This window comes from Ceratotherium simum, chromosome 24, assembly GCF_057802395.1.
Source record: "Ceratotherium simum simum isolate JZ-2026a chromosome 24, ASM5780239v1, whole genome shotgun sequence".
Lineage (NCBI taxonomy): Eukaryota > Metazoa > Chordata > Mammalia > Perissodactyla > Rhinocerotidae > Ceratotherium > Ceratotherium simum.
In genome coordinates this window covers 39,552,761-39,574,152 of record NC_141923.1, presented here as the reverse complement: position 1 = coordinate 39,574,152, position 21,392 = coordinate 39,552,761, and the positions used below count along the sequence as shown (strand labels likewise).

The window sequence follows — 21,392 nt, the reverse complement described above, 5'->3', positions numbered from 1 at the left end:
GTGGCTGATTCCAGGTATGGGGCAGAATATGTACAAGATGAGGATCTGGTCATACTACATAGCAAGGAAGTTATCAAAGACTACTGTTATCAAAAGGACCGAGGAGCCAACTTGGAGGGGATTTTACCAGCCAAAGATGGGACAATTTGCACTTCTATAATGATAAAAACTGCAATGCACTGAAATTCACCATTTGTTTAAATCCATTACTACATAAGGATTTGTTTTAGAAACTATCTAGGCATCATCAGAGGATAATTATCTTAAAAATTGGTAAATAATGGAAAAGCATCAAGCATTTATGAGGTCATTCCTATGTGAACTGCATACTGGGTAACCAAATAGTAGTTGAGAGTCAGTATCTCTCTTTAAAAGTATTCTACCTAGCAAACAAAAATATAAAATTAGAATATCTTCATTTTGCAACTCCCAGTGAATTAATGGATCTAGGCATGGAGTATCAATGGTTGTTAACACAGAGATTCAACTAGATATCACGTGCCTCCTGGTGAAAGAATACAGAGCCACCTATAGTCTTAACAAAATAATTGAACCTGAGTCCGATCAAGCCTCTGGATCCAGCTGCTAATTTACAGAAATACAGAGTATGGAGGAACATGTTGAACCACAGTGAGTATGCAATCAGCAGAATCCAGACTGAGGGAACGCTGCGGGACAAACGGTCCACGTTCTTCAGCAAATAATTATAAAGAAAAGAAAGGGATGGAGGGGGAGTTTACAGATTTAAATTTAAAAATAGGCAAATTAAACTTGGTGTTTAGGATGGAGCACACAGCATGACTTCTAGGGAGCGGTGTTGGCGGGGGGACTGTATAAGTTCTATTTCTTGACCTGTAAAATTGTTACAAGGTCTTTGCTTTATAAAATGTCATTAGGTTATACACTTACATTGTGATATTTTCTGAATCTGTTTTTTAATTTGCAAATAAAAAACCTCAGGTACTTTTAATGTGCACCTACTCCCCAATAACACCTTCCCCTTCCCACACCAAAAGGAAGACTGAATTCTCAATGGCATCACTGAGCAGGTAAACCAACAGCCACAACTGTCTAGCTCTGATCTTATTATCTGACAAAACAAAACCTACTTATTAAACTTGTAATTAGTTAAGTTTTCAGTTCCTTGAAGACAAAAGGATCCTTGATGCTTTTTCAGACAAGAGGAAATATTGGGCTTGACTAAAGGAAGGCAGGATAGGGAAGTAGAGTGGGAACAAGAAATTGATGTGTAAGTAGACATAAGAAAGCTGGGAAAATGCAGATGAAGCTTTCGGTAAGTGGATGTCATGATCTCAGGAAAATAAAAGAGCAATGAGAAAAACAGATCAAGCAGCCCCACCTTGTCCAGAGAATGGCAGCACTTAAAGAAAGGGTAAAGGATTCAGCATAAGAACTGAGACAAGTCACACGGCCAGTACAGAGCCAAGGAGTGTAGAAATAGACTCCATCTCTTCAGGAGAGGAACTGCAAAAATTGGTGGCCATTCTTGCTATCCTGGAGCATTCTTGCAAGCTTCATTTCCAATTTAATACCTACCAACTAGGTGGACTCTCAACTCTTCTAGAACCCAGATGAAGACCCACAAGCACAACTTAAGAGCCCTATCTTGGGTCCTAAGGGCCATGAGATTCACACTCTGAACCAGTTCTCCCCAGTCTGAAACACCTGCCTGGCAGTAAACTAGTCACTTGGAGGAGGACCATACATTTGGATACTTAGTAGCTGATTAACCATCTTATACTTTGGTAATGTTTGGTGAAACATTTTTGTAATATACACTTGTAGGGTACCTAACAGTGTTAGAAATTTTTTTTTAAATAAAAGGAAACAAATTGATAAAGTTAATGGAGGCACCCTGTTTTCTGTCAAGATTAAACCAAAAAGTTGTAAAATTTCAAAATTTTATTTAAAAATTCCTGTTAAGGAAAGAATCACATTTGTAATGTGATGGTTAAGAGAATGGGCACAGAGTCAGATAGATCTGGGTTCAAATCCTGTGCCCACCACTTATTTACTAGCTGTGACTTGGGGTCAATCACCTGATACTGTGGAGCCTCGGTTTCTCCATCTGTAAGGTGACTATAGTAAATCCTTTCTTCACAGAGTTAATTAAAGGATTTGATGTAATAATGCATATAAAATAATGAGTACTCAATAAGTAACTATTGGTTTTAAATTAGACTTTGAAAGGGGCCTGAAGTGCCTTTTTCAAAAACATACTTCGCAAGTTTTGATAGGAAATACTAAAATCAAAATGTATCTATGGACTTTAAATTTTATTTAAGCATGGGGGTGCTCATTTACTAATTACAAATATGATTTATCTTTTTCTAAGCCCTTTTAACTCTTAAATGTTTATTTTCTAATAACATTAATTCTGATTTGTAAAACTATCCAATCCACTTGATGGCAAAAGTAATGCCACTTTTAGGAATTAAAGCCAAATCCCTTCCCAATGATATAATTTAAAGTTTTCCTACTATGATCAATGACCAGGGCATAAATTAGACTATTTCTTGATACTGGGAGTTCCTGATGGAGAATAAGAAAAGAGTGATTTATCAAAGAGCTTTGAGTGGCCTGAGATATTAACATTTAGCCCTTCTTATTCTCCCTGTTCAAAGTGCCCAATTAAGAGTAGGAAAATGTTTTCCCAGTCCTCAATAGATCTATGCTAAAGCCAGAGTCTTAGGGAAATGCATTTTACTGTAAGCATCTAGACAAAAGAGAAACAGAGAGTAGTCAGTATCTCAAGATAAAACATAGAGGAAATGGCAACAGAACACAACATATTTTTCATGGGTACCCAGAACTACAACAATTATGAAAACAGCCTAACAACAAAATAAAGCATTAGCTAATTTGGTTCCCTGAACCTTTACTGAGAACCTGTTTAATAAGCCCTATCACAGATGACAGAGAGACAAAAATGAGCAAGACATTCCAAGCGCTCACAATGCAGTAGGAGGATAAACAGGTAAAAGACAAAAGTAGGATGGACTACGAAACCTGTGTAAGCCCAGAACAGACGCGCCTCATCCAGACTAGGGCAATAAGGGAAAGAATAAAAGAAGATGAGGAAGCAAAGGACAGACAATTAAGAAGGAGAGAAAAGGTGTTCCAACCAAGCAAACAGAAATATGCACAAGCTTGCCAGTAAGACAGAACTTGGTGGTACTCAGGAAACTTCCTGCAATTCACTATGGTGAGACCCGAGGAGGGCTGGGGAATGGCACAAGTGAGGCTGGAAGAAAGGGGTGAGACAAAGACTTAAATGGCTCCTAGACCATGCTAGAAGTTACATTTTATCCCCAAGGTGCTAAAAAGCCAATCCTAACAAGGAGACTGACATAAGTTATATTTTAGAAAGATTACTGTGGTGGCACCATAACACAGAATTAGAGGTTGAAGTAGATGACAGATTGAAAGTAGGTGGGCCTTTCAGGTGGCAGCCACAGCCCAGGACCAAAATTTTAACAGCAGTGGTTGTGGAAAGGGATATTAAGGATAGGATAAAAGAGATACCAAGGAGATAAAATAAACAAGATTTAGTTTTGAAAGGTGGTGGGGAGAGGGTTTAAGATTGAATCTAAACTACGAGATTTATAAGACTCATATTTTATCCAAAAATCTATAGGCTGAGGAACTCTCAAGTGGATAATTTAAACCATACATAAATGATGTTATAGCCACTACTTGGAAAGTTTAAAGCAAGACAAGCATGCAATTTTTTCAAACAAACAACTGTTTTGTCCCTTATAAAAACATCTGAATTAACTACGTTCATCATCATAATCCGTAGAGCAAACCTACCTGGTTCATAGTTCAGCACCTCAAAACACAGAAATGTGGATTCAAAAGAAAATAATCTTCTGGGGCTTAGGAAAAGCCCTTTGAAGGATTTAAAGTGTGAAGCACTTGACTTCTAAGAGCAAGTATACAGGAAGACGTCTTAACCACAGCATAAAAGTCACATTTTCACAGATTCTCAAAATAGCAAAATATTATTCATTCACATCTCAGATTTTTTTCTTTTTGGAATAAAAATAAGCAGATTTTGAATGTTGAGAATCATATTTATGTTTTCCTTGATAACGCACAAATGTTTAAAAGAGATGGGCTGATTCTAAATAACTAATACTGATTGAAATGGAATCTTAACCCAAGCACTAGAAATTATCTTTTTTATATTATTAAGTTCATTTAATTCTGTCTTTCTCTTCCTCTCTTATGCCTCTTTCCCTTAACCCCATAACAATATCTAACCCCTCCATCCAACTCTACATAAACAAGCATAGTTCTCTTGGGAATTCAAAACTATAACTAAAAAACTTAGAAACAGATTGTCTTAGATTAGTAACTCCAATCATATGATTCTAACAATCAGTGAACACAGAAGAGAAAAGACAAAACGTGAATACAGCAAAACAAGTATTTTAGGAGCCGAGTCTATTGTTAGTGGAGAAACGCAATTCTTATAATCTCTAAAAGGTACAATATACTTTGTCAAGACACTTAGAAGTAACACCGCTATTCTAACCATACCAATAAATCTATTCACATTAGGTAATTACAGGGTAAGAACTAAAAAGCAAGAAGATAATAAAGAATATAAAATACTATGTATGCATCATGAACTTAATTTGGAATTCTTTGTGTTTCATGAAAAGTGGGAAGGTCAAAAAAAGAGGTGGCGGTCTAAGAACTGAAAGAACTTCAAACGGGAAAAAGACATGAACTGCAATTATCTTCATATGCCCTATTTAGAAAAACATCTTGAAGCCATCCTTCAGTGTTAAAAAAAGAAGGTATTTGTTGACTACATTTTTTATCTTTCCATTAATAAGTTATGCTTCAGAACTTATTCATTAAACACCTTAGCACTTTTGACACATTAAAGAATTATGTACCTACCAAGAGACTGATTAGAGGCAAGGATCCAAAAGAATGTTACAGCACCTGTTTTTTGGATTCAGAGATTGTAATTAATTTCAAAATGACCTCCCTTCTCTACCTTTCAACTGGCAAATGAATCAGTGTAAGAGAGAGCAAGGGCTGCTTATTTCTCCTATCAGACCAACTTAGACAAATTCTCATTTTTCCAAGGTGTACTCAAATGTGAGGGATGCTGGTTCTGTCTGACCCTCATAAGGCAAAAACTCATTAGACATGATGAAAAAGGACACAATTCAATGCTAAAAGCCACAACCTACAATAAAGATATAACAGTTATGAATTTCTGTGCACCAAATAACACAGCCACAACCATTATAAAGCACAAACTACAAGAGATGCAAGGAGACATAGATAAAACACATTAATAATACATTACTTTAACATGTCACTCTGGGCTCAAGAATAAATTAAAAAGCCAAAAGTAAAGATATACAAGACCCAATCTACTTACTCAATAAGGTAGAAAACCTAAAGATATATAATTTTTGTAACTTTTCATTAAGTTTGTAATTACTTGAAAATTAAGCCACCAAAAAATTAGAAAAGGAAGAAGAAAAAAAGGAGGAGCAGGAAAACAATGGACAGTCATCAAAGTGTCAGAAGTGATGCTGATGAGTTACTATTGTCCCCTTCCTTCCTTAAAACATTGTTAAGGCATCTTGAGCCTTAAACAAAAAACCTCTTTTTTTTTAATCATAAAACAAAGTATTATTAATTTAGAAAAGTCTGAAAGCACGCATCCCCAATGGAAACCACACTGAGAAGTCACCAAATGGAGCCTGTGTGAAGGTCTACAAGTCAAGAGGCTGGCTCCCTCCGGGAAGGCCCTTCTGGCAGGTTCCAGGCCCCTCAGGTGGAGCACAGGGCACAGCGGGCACCCGGTGTCAGCTGCCTGAAGGGTGGAACCTGCAAACTGTGTGAACGCAGGGCAGCCGTGGGCCACACAGACGCACTCTGTGGGGCACCTGGTGCAGTGGTCCTGGCGCCGGCGTCACTCTCACTCTCCTGCAGAAAGTCACCCCCAGTCCACAAGCTCCTCTGACTGCTCCTCCTCTGAACCTGGACTGGAGGAAGGCTCACCACCAGGACGGAGTTCCCGAAGCTCGTCGCTGCTTCATCATTGCTGATCCAAATCACAGACTCGTTGAGGACAGCGTCTTTGTTGGGCCCCATGGCCCTTGGGGACCCCGCAACATGCCTGCAGCCTCCACCAGCGATGAGCTTACTTCTGCCTTGGGAGATCACCTCCGGGTCAAACCTTTTTCTTTTTTTTTTTTAAAACAAAAACCTTCTGACTGCCTTTTTATTGGCTGAACTAATCTTTGTTATAGGCCATGGAAAAAAGGAAAGAAAGGTTGCCAGAAGAGGTGTGCATATAATTTGACTCATTAAGCCAAGAGATGACAAGTCTCTGAATCCCAAGATTTTTGAGATGGATAAACAAAAAGCACCCACTCAAAGAAATAAAATGTGACAGATGTATGATGAGACTGGTCCAATACCCAGGGGCCCCGTGTCCATTTTTACTGTGTCACTGGGCAAAACCAGCAACCATTTTATTTTAAAATGAAAAGAAAATGCATTTTGTCTGTCTCACTGAGCAAATGATTCCAGCTTAGCAGACCCAGCCCAGAGGCACTGTGCTCAGGGCTTTTTCCATCCTTCTTTTTAGAAAAGAAGTTACTGAGGTGACGCTGTAATGAAGAAAATGGAGCAAAGCAAATGACAGTGAGTACACAGCTGAGGTAATTTATCACAACGGTACTCACTTTACTGTAATATATTTGATGTCTGTTCTCCCACCCACCATTGACAGGAACATGCAGGAAAAGAAAATACACCTGTTTTGAGCTTGTGTTTTATCTCCCTCTTTAAGCAAACAAGAATGGTTGTAGTGTGTATATGCTTCATTTCACCACAAAGGATTGGTCTGGCAAAATGTATACTTTCTATGAAGCATTATAAATAACTCCTTTATAGTCCAGGAAACGAAGCAGAACAAGCACTAAACACACCCACAGTGCTGACTCTAAAATGCTGTATGAATTTTTCTTGCAAAAAATAAAAATAAAATAAAAAAAGAGTTCCTAAAAGCAATTTAACTATAACTGTAATATTATTCCTAAACAGTTAAGGAAAGGATTACAGACAATACTGTTCAGTCATTTTCAACCTGGAACAATTTTATATAACTCTTACAAATTTTACTGAACCTGTTTTCCTATGAAGAGTCATTGCTTCTCAGTTCTCAATTCTGTCTTTTTCAGGTAATTGTACTTTTTGAAATCAGTTCTTCATTTTTGTGCTGGATTTTGCTTTTGCAGTTTCTAAAGTACATCAGTCAATATTTTACTTACGAGAATAAGTGGCATTCAAGCTATAGTAGCTTGACCTCAGTAACTGAAAAATCCAATGGCTTAAAAATTGAGCTCATTTTTCATGAGACACAAACCATGAAAAATGTGATCAAAATGGAGTTGACATCCTGCAATTCTAACTTATTTCACTTGAGGAAAAAAAACAAGGGATGATTCTTCTCTGACCTCATTATTGCTTCCTTTTATATCTGTGTGGGCTTCATGAACCTGCTGCAGATATTTGAGCAGAAAATGATCTAAAATATCATTTAGCATTTTTTACCAATATATATATAATACACTGTCCACAAACACATAATTTTTAAAAATTTTGTCACTTATATGCACTGTCACTGCCTTTTTTCTGTTAGTACAACTATCTACTGGGTCTGAATTTTAGAATGAATTTATTGTTAGTCAAATAATTTTTCTGGTTTGTGAATGGACAGAACCAGCTTTATAAACCTAAATTTACTTGCATTGTGATTACTCCAGTATAATGGGTCAAATTCATTTACCTCCTCATCACTTTCAGCTCATTACTTAGGTCCACTGTGATGAGACAGAAAGATTTAGAGTAAGATGATCTGTACTCAAGCCCTAACTCATTTACTAACTAGCTAAGTCTCAACTTCTCTAGACCTTGCTTTGCTCATCTCTAAAGGAAAGTGTTGAACTAGACAGGTTCTATTGCCTCTTTGAGACTAACATTCTAGATTACTAATCTGACAATCATTCCACAAGGCATTTTCACACCTACCAACATGTGAAATGTTGGTACATTTCAAATGTTGGGGGTACAGCTGGCTTAGGCTATGATCAGCTCTAGTCTAAAAAGTACTGTCCTACTATTGCCAAAGAAAGTTTAATCAAACCCTCATGCAGCCCATTAAGCTGTGACCAATACTAATGTGCTTTGCTGAAACAGCATTACTAGTTTTCACTAAGATTCATCATCTCATTAGTGACCCAATTTCCGAAGTCACCAAGCAAAGGAAATTTCTCTTAAGAAACTTGAGAAGTAAAACCTCTAAAATTGTTACGCGTTTGCTACTACATTAGGAAAGTTCACAGTACCTAAAATAGCCACCACCTCATCATCCTGGATGACTTCCAAGGATCCTGACACCACAAAGCAGAGGGCATCCACACTTTCTCCAGCATGGTAAATGAGGTCCCCGGGAGCACAGTGAATAGTTTGGAACTCTACCGCCAAGGCGCGCAGACACCCATCGCTGGCCAATCGAAAAGCAGGATGTTCATTAAAAACCTTCCGGTTTAGATGAACACAGATATCAGCTCTCATGTCCTTGGGACAGATGGAGAGGACCTGAAGAAAGTGAGAGATGAATAAGTGAGAAGAGAGAAAGGGGCTATTTCAGAAAAAGTCATCCAACAAATATTTATTGACTATGACCAAGTCTGCAACACACTGTACTAGATACTGGGAAGGCAAAGTTAAAAGACATAGCTCTGCTCTCAAGGACCTAATAATCTAGTAAGATGGGCTGATGAGCCTACGGACAATTATAATACAGCACCACGTAGTACAGCTTTGAGAGGGGTATGCAACTCCCCATAGAAAGAACACAGTCTTACGATGGTCAGGAAGAGTTTCAGAAAAAACTTAATATAATTTCATCAAAGAGTCAACTAAAATAGGGCATTAACATTTGTTTTAGTCTAGTGTCTGTTTTAGAACTTTTTCATAACAAAATCAAAATTAAGGATAATGTACTTTACTCCACATTGGAGATGGATTCATACTAACCAGTTATAAGAAAACAAAATCAACAAAAGCACCCTTGCAACTTGACATGCTGGCACTGGCTGATATAACTCCACTCTTGATGTGTTTTTTTCATCTGGAATATTTTCATTTTACAAATGAATTTATGTCCAGGGAGTGAAAAGGGTATTCACCAGACTTCTGTAGGGCTTAGGCAACTGGAAATGTCAATGCTGGCAAGGTGGGGACATAATTTTGCATGGCAGCCCTTGCTTATTCTGGTATTTGACTCCTAAAGACTGCTGAGGGCAACAGCAGAATTCAAGCTCAAGGCATCCTTTATAAGAGGGAACAAATAGCAGAAACATGCTTAGAGAGCTAGGGTTAGAGAACCTTCATTGCCTGTAGCTTTCAGACAGGCCAATTAAAGACCCAGATTAAAACGGACGTTATCATCACATTTAATCAGAGCATCATCAAGCAAGATGTGATGACAAAAGTCAGCACCATCCACTTTAAAGATGTGCATGTGCATGTGCAAACTCACTTAGAATCCTCTCTCAACCCCCTCGGTAAACTATGCCTTATAATCAGAAATGTTTTTCTTTGATAGACTTTCAATCCCTCAAGCTGAAGTGTAAGTTGATTTTTCTCCCATTAAGTCATACTGAATAATATTTTAATATAAAATAGTTTTCTTTCCTGTACTAATTGCATGTTAACCTTTAAAAAAACTACCCAAGGTTTGAAATAGCCCCTGAGTATTGCTTTTACTTGGGGCTCACTATCAGTGAAAAGTTGGTTGCTTCCCTGTGTAGAAGATGAGCCCATCATAAATGCAAAGACCATTAATTAAATTATGCTTCAGTATCCCTTCCCTTAACCTCTCCTAATACTGTATATGCCATTTCACATCACTTAAGCATCTCTGTAGGGATTTTTCACACTTCTTTGAATTCCTATAGGCAGCTCACTTATCTTTCTGAAAAATCTCATCTTCCAGGCAAGGAATGACTAACAGAGCTGTAGAAGCAATTGGCACTTTCTTTCCACATCAGTTGTTTTCCATAATGTTTTCTTTTATATATTAACCTCTAGTGACTTCTGACAACATTAGTCATTCAGTAGGCTCTTATTGAGCTTCTACTATGGGGCATGTCACTGCATTCAGCCCCGGGAACTAGAAGGATAAATAAGACACTGTCTTGGGCCAGCCCCGGTGGCCTAGTGGTTAAGTTCGGCATGCTCCACTTCAGCAGCCTGGGTTTGGTTCCTGGGCGTGGACCTACACCACTCATCTGTCAGTGGCCATGCTGTCATGGCAGCTCACATACAAAATAGAGGAAGATTGGCACAGACATTAGCTCAGGGTGAATCTTCCTCAGCAAAAAAAAGAAACAAAGAAAGAAAAAGAAATAACACACTATCTTTGCCTTTCAGGAGCTAACCATGAAGTAGGGGGAGGCAGGCAGGTAAGGAGACAATTATAATACAGTGAGAAAAGTGCTATGACAGGGCATGGCCAGGGTGACATGCAAGCACGTGCTGCCTAGAGGTTGTTACTTACGACTTAGAGACAGCATAAAAGATCAGGCTCAAGAAGAGATAGGTCTGCATGCAAATCTATCACCTGCTATCCCTGTAGTCTAAGGTATATAAAATCTATCACTTACTACCTCTGTAACCTAAGTTATCTAATCTCTCTAAACGTCATCTGTGAAATGGGATGATAGTGCTTATTTCATAGGCTCATTGCAGGAATTAAGTGAAAGGGCTTGCGTTTAGCCCAGTGTAGCCTAGCACATGGCGAGGGCTAAAGAAATGCTAGCTTTTATTATCCCTATTGACCGTGAGTATTCCTACAAAGTTTATTGTTGCTTTAACTCTCTACAAAAGCAATTTGCATTTTTTCATTTTCCACCCTTGTCTGAATTCTGTATCTTGGCTGTTTGATGAGGTTCCCAGAAAAATTAAGAAAATATTTCAGCATGAACCTGAAGATATTTCAAGCACTAGCTAACTTTAATATTTTTCTCAGGTTGAAAATAAAATTAGTGCTAGAAAAGCAAAAAAGTAAAAATAATTTTAAAATACATACACAGATGCATAAATATTACACTGAATAGCTTAATGGAAAATGAATCATTCTATTTCTATTCCATTTACTTTACAGGATTTTCACTGTTTTAGATTCATTTTGGTAACAGTCATTTTATATCCTTTTAATTATTTCTTTCAGGATTCATGCTGCAAATGAAATCTTCCAATGTTAGCAATATTCTCTGTTTAGTGGCATCAAAAGAGAATTTTTTTACATTTTAAGTGCATCTTTCCTTTCTTGTTTCGCTTTACTTACGACACTAACTCGTTTGTTATTTTGATTGATGGTATATACTAAAGTCTGCATGTCATAAAATGACAAGTTTAAGTGTTAAAATAGAGCAAAGTCACATCCAGTGGCAAGCTCCTTCCCCATCTCTAGAGAGAGCATGTGCCTTACACGGTGTTTCTGTCATCAAAATATGAGTAAAGTGTTATTTTTTCTGTAAATGAAGGTATTAACAAGTATCCTAAGCAAGGAAAGATTTAGTCTTAAGAGATAAAATAAAATTCTCATTCAAGATGACTCTAACACCTGGTCCATTCTCCCAGGAGAATGGGAGATGTACTCTGCCTTGAATGTCATATCTAATCTTTTGTGGGTAAGTTCCCTTAAGAGTATTTCATAGTTATAAACAGATGAAATTACATTTCAGTAGAAAATATTTAGGTTAAAAGTGACTTTCATTTGTCTCCAGAGTTGATTATTTATTCCCTCTTCATGTCAGGATAGTTATAAATTAGATTCTTAATTAAGACAATCATAAAGTTTTCTCTTTGGAAGGGCTATGGTTGTAGAGAAGGAATCATTTTTAGAATTCTGCAGACTAACCCTGAAAATAAGAAAAAGAATGCCATGGTCTGAAAAAGAAAACTTTTTAAAAATTATTTATGATACCAGTTCCATTAAACCCAAGATCAAGAGGTGTCTTAACAGATATCCCTAAGGCTCCAAAGATCTAACCTCAACACTGTGACTAGAGAACTCTCAGTAAAACACAAATATGATCATGTTATCTCGCCTTCTTAAAATATCTGATGGCTTGCTTCCCTACCAGATAAAGCCAAATTCCTAACCAAGCATACAAGGCTCTTGATGATGGGAGCCTCCTCCAGCCACATCCTTTACTACCTTCCTCCAACCCTGCCTTCCAGTCACACGGTATTGCTCACCTCTCTAAACTCGCCATACTCTCTGGTTATTCTTTGCCTTTGCACACACTCTTTCTTTTGACTGGCATTTCCCATCATCCTCTTCTCTGCCTAGTCACCTCTGATTCATCCATCAAAGCACAGACCATCCCTCTCTCTGTCATAAATATAATTTATACATAAATACAATTTAGAATTGTATAGTGTAATGACACAGAAGGTGAGAGAGCTTTAGTCTTAATGGAGGTTGTCTCCCACCACTAGGCTCTAGCTCAGTGACCACAGACTGATACTTTGAATCAGTCTATAACAAATTTCTAATGTGAAAATGGGGATAATTCTACTTTAAGTGCCTGAAGGTAATGAACTAAACCGGGCTCCTTCTTGAGGTCACTTACAGATCTAAAAAAAATTATTTTATTGATTATCTATATAATCATCTATAAGAGTAATATACTGTCAGCTATTTTTAATAATAATTGATAAGTGAAGAGGATGCCCCTGTTTTCTTTCTTAGGACAAAGGAATAAATGCGTTAATGACATTTTGATAGCCATTGGAGCTACCACTGACATTCTTCAAAATCCCTGCCTCCTTTGAGGCAATTAAGTTATGCACTACTAATTAATCTCTTTTCACCAATCGAATTGAGTTGATATTGTTAGTGAAAAGCAGTGGAAAGAGTCAGGCAAGTGACATTTACACATAAAACATTTTTACAATCCTTCCTGGGAATGAGGAGCTCAAAGACTGCCAACAAATGAAGTAGAGTTCTCTACAGGAATTCAGTGCTTATTTTATGGGAAGAAAAGAAAGCTCACCTTACTTTTTTTTTTTTTTAAATATAGCCAGGCAGCCATGCGAACCAAGAGAGAGCAGCTGTCTGGATGTTAGTCTGCCAATTTCTGGGGGTATGAAAACCTCTAAGGAATTAACTCAGGAACAATATAATGAAATAAAACCAAAGCAAATTAACTTCCATTATTTAAAAGTAAAAGGTCATATTTAGCAACAGAAGAGTGCTATAACCAGTGAGAGATTATAGATTAAAATTCATGGGTTTCATTTTACAGATAAATTTCCTGCAAATAGACTTCATGTACAAAAGTGAGACGTAAGTTTTTGTTTTGTTTTGTTTGTTTTTTTGGTGAGGAAGATTAGCCCTGAGCTAACATCTGTTGCCAATCCTCCTCTTTTTGCTGAGGAATATTGGCCCTGGGCTAACATCTGTGCCCTTCTTCCTCTACTTTATATGTGGGATGCCTGCCACAGCATGGCTTGATAAGCAGTGCGTAGATCCATGCCCGGGAGCTGAACTTGTGAACCCAAGGCCACTGAAGTGGAGTGTGCAAACTTAACCACTACACCACCAGGCCGGCCCTGAGACTTAAGTTTTTTGTTTAAAAAATATAGAAAGCCAATTCTACCAAGTTTTTAATGGTCTTGATTTTGCAGTAAGGTGAGTAGTGAAAAGAAACAAATAGCAATTGTTACCATTTTTTAATTTGTTAAAGCTGCTGATGTTTTGGGTCACTAATTTTCCAAAGTTAGGGCTCTGATGAAATTTAGAGTTTCTATTGTTCTCCCTCTTTTTTTTTTGGTGAGGAAGATCGGCCCTGAGCTAACACCTGTTGCCAATCCTCCTCTTTTTGCTTGAAGAATATTGAACCCTGTTGTTCTCTATTCTTAATCTAATGTCTGAACTTTTTTATGTGCATATATTTGACTATATAAGGATACTTTTCCATATAAAAATATTTTCTGAAATTAGAAATATATTTTAAAATGTATTTGATTAATTATTCAGAAGAGTGGAAACAATGTTGGAAAAATCTGGCCATGATCTTTTTAAAATCACCTATGAGAAATGATGTTCCCAGCCTCTTTATAAGAATGAGTGAGCCAGCCTTGTGGCCTAGTGGTTAAGTTCGGTGTGCTCCACTTTGGCGGCCTGGGTTTGGTTCCCAGGTGCAGACCTACACCACTCGTTGGTGGCCATGCTGTTGTGGCAACCCACATATAAAATAGAGGAAGACTGGAACAGATGTTGGCTCAGGGAGAATCTTCCTCAAGCAAAAAGAGGAAGATTGGCAACAGATGTTAGCTCAGGGTGAATCTTCCTTAGCAAAAAACAAAACAAAACCAAACAATGAGTTCCTCTCATATACTGTGGGTGGAAGTGAATTGGTACTTCCATTACCTGGCTATATTGACAAAAGTTTAACATATGTATATACCGTAAGACCCAACAATTCTACTTCTAGGTATATGCCCAACAGAAATGTCTATGCATATGCACCAAACCACAGGAACAAGAGTGTTTGTAACAGCACTATTCATAATAGCTCCAAACTGAAAATTACCCAAAGAACCATAAACATTAGAATAGATAAATACATTGCGGCATATTCACACAATGAACTGCTATTCAGCAATGAAAATGAAAGAAGAAACATCTATACATAACATAGATGAATCTCAACAACACAATGTTGGTTGAAAAAGAGCCTGACCCAAAAGAGCATACTCTACGTAATTCCGTTTATATAAAGTTCAACAACTGGCAAAATCAATATATGGTTCTGGAAGTCAAGATGTGGGTTACTCTGGAGGGGCAAAGTTGGCTAATGCCTAGAGAGAACATGGGAGGGATTCTGGGGTTCTGGTAATGGGGTTTTGGGTGCTGGCTACACACGTGTTGTGAAAATTTATCAAGCTGTTCATTTACAATATAATTTTCCAACTTTTCAGTATTATGTTATATTTCAACTTAAAAAGTTTACTTTAAAAACCACACACACACAGAAATGGTAACTATGTGAGGAGATGGATATGTTAATTACCTTGACTCCAGTAATCATTTTACTATGTATATGTAATCAAATCATCATGTTGTACACCTTAAATATATACAATTTTTATTAAAAACAGAAAAACAAGTTACTTTTAAACGGATAGATATTATCTAAAGAAAATGAATGGAACAGAAATTGGAGCTGCCAAAACAATAATGATAATTATTTCTAGAATGATTGTGATTATGAAAGCTTATGTCTCAACCTACTATTCTTCCAATAGAGAGAGCAAACTAAAATTCTAAAGACATGCATCAGCTTTCTTTCAAATTATTTATGCAATTTAATATATCTACACACACACACATATATATACAGTCATACACTGCATAACAATGCTTCTGTCAACAATGGACAGCATATACGATGGTGGTCCCATAATAGTACGATATAGCCTAGGTATGTAGTAGGCTATACCATCTAGGTTTGTGTAAGTACCCTCTGTGATGTTTGCACAACGACAAAATAGCCTAACAGTGCATTTCTCAGTACATATCTCTGTTGTTAGGTGATGCATGACTGTATATATATATATACACATACCAACTGTAGAAAGTAAAGGTAGTCAAAGAGGTCACAGAGTAGTAAATGAAGCCAAAGAGATGTGGGTTGATTATATTTATTTACATTGCATCTAATTCCAAAAAGATTTATTGTATAAAACAATATATATAGTTCAATATATTTATGTGTATATATACATATATGTATATATATGTGTGTGTATAGATAGATAAAAATCAAGTATATATAGAATAACGGCTAGAAAGTTAAGTTGTCTTGAAAAGACTGGGAAATTATAAAGTGGAAGAAAAACTAAATGAGATAAAATGAAATAACATTTGAACAATTGTGATCACACGGAAACATTTTTTTACAACTCTAACACTCATATGTAAATTACAGACATGGTGCACTGATGACATATACATGATATATAATGATATACATATATCAGTGTGTGTATGTATGGGATGACTGTGTACCATAAAATCAGGAACCTTTCAAAGAGCACCCAGCTCTTCCACCCACTCTCCCAATATGCTGATATTTATCAGACTAGACCCCAACCAATATGTTCTTAAGTAAAACCTGTTATTGCTATAGTTGAAATAGGATAGCAATATTAGACTGAGCTTTCCGGTAAATTAAACTCTTCACTATTAGTAAAGTGCCTCAGGAGTTTAGCTCTCTGGGACCAGTGGAATAGACAAAAAGGTACACAGTCACGTGTAGCTTAATAAGCAGGATACATTCTGAGAGGTGCATCATTAAGCAATTTTGTCATTGAAGCGTTTCAGTGTTTGTTGACTGAAACCTTGCTATGTGGCACATGAGTGTAATTATTTGAATATTAAAATGCACAAGTATGCTTCCTAGAGTTTCCTAAGGCAGTAATTCATGCAAAAGTAAAATATAAGAAACAACATACAGACTATAATAAATATCATAAAATATAACATGTACAATAAATATAATTTTAAAAGTTAAGAAAATGAAAAGATAAACCTTACATTGAAAGAAAATATTTGTAACACATATATCCTACAAAGCAGTCATATCCAAGATATACAAAAAACTCCTACAACGTGATAGAAAAAAGGCAGACAACCTAATTAAAAAAAAAAAAAAAAGCACAAGACTTGGACAATTTGCAAAAGAGATTATCTAAACAGCCAATATGATTTAAAAAGGTGCTCAAAACCAGTGAGTACGGGGAAATGCAAATTAAAACCACAGTTAGATACTACTACACACATCACGATGGCTAAATGTAGGAGGGTGACAATACACCAAGTCTTGGAGAATATGTGGAGCAACTGGAACTCTCATGTGTTCTGTGGGAATGTCAAATAATACAACCACGTTTCCAACTTTTTGACAACTTCTAATAAAACTAAACTCCTACCAGTAATGTAACCCATCAATTCTATTTCTATGCATATACACTAGAGAAGTGTGTGAATATGTTCAGTGTGGAGTTCAGCATCAAAATAGTGGTTACAGGAAACAAACCAAATGTCCATCAACTGATGAATGGATAAACAAAATGTGTAATGTAATGTAAATCCATACAACAGAATATAATTTGGTTATAAAAGGGGGTGAAGAACAACGTGGATGAACCTTGAAAGCACACTAACTGGAAGAAGCCAGTCACAAAAAAACCACATACCATGTGATCCCACTTATATGAAATGTCCAGCATCAGCAAATCTATAGAGACAGAAAGTAGACTAGTCGTTGCCAAGGGCTTGAGGGAGAGGGTAATAGAAAGTAACTGCTAACGGGAATGAAGTTTCTTTTTGGAGTGATGAAAATATTCTGGATAGTGGTGATAGTTGCACAATCTTGTGTGAATATACTAAAAAACCCTGAATTGTACATTTTTAAATGGTGAATTTTATTATATGTGAATTACATCTCAATTTAAAAAATAGTGGTTACTTCCGAGGAGAGTCAGTAATTGCCTGGACAAGGCATGGGGGAGCCTTCTGGGGTGATATATTTTTATCTTGATCTGGGTAGCAGTTACATGGTCTACATATATATAAAAATTTATTGATCTGTATGCTTATGATTTGTACATGTTATATGTGTATGGATGTGTGTGTGTGTGTGTACCTTGCTATAATAAAATACTATATAAAAAATCTGTACTATCACCATTCTCCAACCACTAAAAATACTGGCATTAGGCAGATTTGGTCAAAATTAAGTTGCGCTATCTATGGAATAGAACATCACAGGAGACATGACTCCCTAATTTCATTCAATAATCATGTAGTACTGGTATAGAGTGTCTATTATATGTGAAACATATAGGAAGTAGTGTTAAAAAATAGTTCCAAACAGTTTCTGTATGTAGGTTGCTTGCCTATCTCACCAGGAAAACAAGAAAAACAATCCAAGTTACAGGGAAAGGCTAGCATGCTGCAACAGGAAGCCAGCTTTAGGAAAAATAATAGGCAGCAGCTCAGAGGAGGGTATAAGTAAGGAATGTTTGGGGAAAAGGGAGCTGGTCTACACAGGCCAAAGCGAAGTGAGAACTTGGCCATTTTACAATTAATCAACTTTATGATTTTGACTTTTACTTTTTTTTTTTTCACTTCATATAGCAGAAGCAGCTTTTCTTAAATGATTGGTACATCATAGTGAATTTCTATCTCTAAAGGTAGTGACTACTATCTTAACTAAGTTTGTATCAATACTGTTGATAAGACCTGAAAACAGAACAGTGAACACTGGTAGTTATTTAATGGTTTAATAATATGTATGCTGTCATGGTGACTAAAATGTTACAATGCTTTTAGGATCAAAAATAAGCAAACTCTTCTTGTTTGCATGATCCCATTCAGTAGCACAGGGGAAATTTTTTTTTTAAGTTTAAGATGCCCTTAAAACTCATTAGTATTCTATAGTATCCTAGAAACCAAATTATCATTTTTTTAATATAGCATGTTATGTTGACATTATTAAAAGAGACTTTGGAGAAATAAGCCCTACATGAATTTCAGCTTGTGCATTACTTACACTGATATTTGTCACCAATGTCTTCATAGCTGAGAAACTAGACATGTCAGTAACACTATTCAGAAATGAAATTTGTCACAATTTTCATCATCCAGAAAATAGTCATGAATACCAGAAGAAGTAAAAATGTCCATGAATAGGAGAAAAGACATGTAGGATTTACATGTAACTGGTGCCCTCAGAGGTTGCTGAAAGCTTCAAGGAACCCTAGCAGAGTCTCAGGTCCTGCAAACATGATCTGGTTTCTGTCATGGCAGATCAACGACAGCAGACTGATAGAAATTTCACTGGAGGTGAATGTGCTGATTGTAAGGAAAAGCAATAGATGAGAGCCTAATGCCAAAGAAATATTCAAAAAATTGAAATGTAAGATGATCATATGGAAACCAAAAGTAAAAATATAATAGCATTTATAATTTACAAAATGAAATACTTAGGTATAAATGTAATGAAACACGGATAGGATCTGTATCCTGAAAATTATAAAATGCTGATGAAAGAAATCAAAGGACATCTAAATTAATGGAGAGATATACCCTGTTAATGCACTGGAAGACCCAACATAGTATATATGTCAATTCTCCCTAAATTGATCTATAAGTTTAATGCAATTCCCAACTAAATCCCAGCAATGTTTTTGGTAGACATAGACAAGTTATTCTAAAATTTATATAGACAGGCACAAGACCTAGAATAGCTAAGACCACTGAAAAAGGAATAAAGTAGGAGGAATCACTCTACCCAAGGTTATGACACATTACATGGCTATAGTAATCAAGACAGTATGTTATTGGCAGAGGAAAGACAGTCTTGAACAAATGGTGCTAGAGAAATTGGATTCAGCAAAAAAAAGCTGAACTTCAACCTAAACATCACACCTAATATAAAAATTAACTCAAAATGCATCATGGACTTACACGTAAAACATAAAAGTATAAAATTTTTATGAAAAAACAGGAGAAGGTCTTCAGGAGCCAGGGCCAGCCAGAGTTCTTAACTTTGACACCAAAAGTACAATCTATGAAAGGAAAAATTGATAAACCCTGCCTCAACGAAATGAAAATCTTTCACTCTGCAAAAGAGAATGAAAAGACAAAATACAAACAAATTTGACACCAAAAGTACAATCAATGAAAGTAAAAATTGATAAACTCTGCCTCATCAAAATGAAAAACTTTTACTCTGCAAAAGAGAATGAAAAGACAAACTACAAACTGGGAAAAAATGCTTGCAAATCACATACCCAAAAGGACAAATTTCTAAAATATATAAGAACTCTCAAAACTCAACATTATTACATTGATTGATTTTTGGATGTTGAACCATCCTTGCATTCTTGGAATAAATCCCACTTGATCATGGTATATGATCCTTTCAATGTATTGTTGTATTTGGAAAAAAAGTTCAATTAGAATACAGGCAAAATGCATGAAAAGATGTTTCACTGAAGAGAATATACAGATGAAAAGTAAGCACATGAAAATATGTTCAACATTATTAGCCATTAGGAAAATACATATTAAACCCAAAATGTGATGGCACTGCCCACTTAATATTAAAAATAGTGATAACCCAAAATGATGTGAACATGCAGAGAAACTAGATTGCTCATACATTGCTGGTGAGTATACACAATTGTACAACTACTCTGGAAAAGAGTATGACAGGTTCTTATGAAATTAATGTATGCTTAGCATACAACCCAGCAATTGCACTCTTGGGCATTTATCCCAGAGAAATGAAAATTTATGTTCACACAAAAACCCACACATGAATGTTTAAAGCAATTCTATTTGTAATAGTCCAAAACTTGAAACCACAAATTTCCTTCGTTGGGTGAATGGTTGAACAAACTGTAGTACATCTATGCCATGGCATACTATCAGCAATAAAAAGGAACAAACTATTGTGACAAGCAATAATTTGGATGGATCTCAAGGGAATTATGCCCAATGAAAAAAAGCTAATCCCAAAAGTTTATATGATTCTATTTATAGCATTCTTGAAACGACAAAATTAAAGATAGAGAGAACAGATTAGTGGTTGCCAGGATTTAGACAGATGGAGGGTAGGAAGGTGGCTATGGCGGTAAAAGGGTAGCACAAGGGATCCTTGTGATGGAACTGTTCTATATCTTGACTGTGGCAGTGGTTATATTAGTCTATGCTTCTGATAAAATTGTTTGTTGTAGAACCAAACACACACAAATGAGTGTGTGTAAAACTGGCCAAATCTGATTAACGTTGATGATTCATATCAATGTGAATTTCCTGGTTATGAAGGAAACTGGGTGAAGAGTATATAGAATCTCTCTGTATTATTTATTACAACTGAATGTGAATCTGCAATTATTTTAAAATAAAAAATTAAAAACAGAAAAGTTTTGCATTAGCAAAAGCTAAAAGTTTTGTCCCTCCGTTTTAAGTGAGGGACAAATAGCCCTCCAAACAACCAGAGCCCCTGGAACATCAGCTAATATCAGGGCATTGCATTCAGTATCATTAACACACTTTTATTAAGTGTTACTTTGCGTAAAGACAAAAAGCCTTGAGAAGGCCCCTGAGTAGGAGAACTGTCTGTATGCCCTGGATTGCCATGTGCCAGCTTGGCAGGAAAATTAGCTGAATCTCATCAGTGACAACTGCAGTTTGTCCCTCTGCTCCAGGGGAGACCGAATGCCAAAGCTCT

At 36.4% G+C, this 21,392-nt stretch overlaps 1 protein-coding gene across 3 annotated transcripts in view; it reads right to left on the bottom strand.

Annotated features, from left to right (window-relative positions):
- The window catches only part of KCNH5 (potassium voltage-gated channel subfamily H member 5), a 324,653-nt gene that overhangs the window by 72,028 nt on the left and 231,233 nt on the right, over positions 1-21,392 (bottom strand). For all 3 annotated transcript variants that reach the window (XM_004426224.2, XM_087448404.1, XM_087448402.1), the window contains one exon: positions 8,412-8,664. In XM_004426224.2, the coding sequence (XP_004426281.1) occupies positions 8,412-8,664 (253 nt within the window). The remainder of the gene's footprint in view (positions 1-8,411; positions 8,665-21,392) is intronic.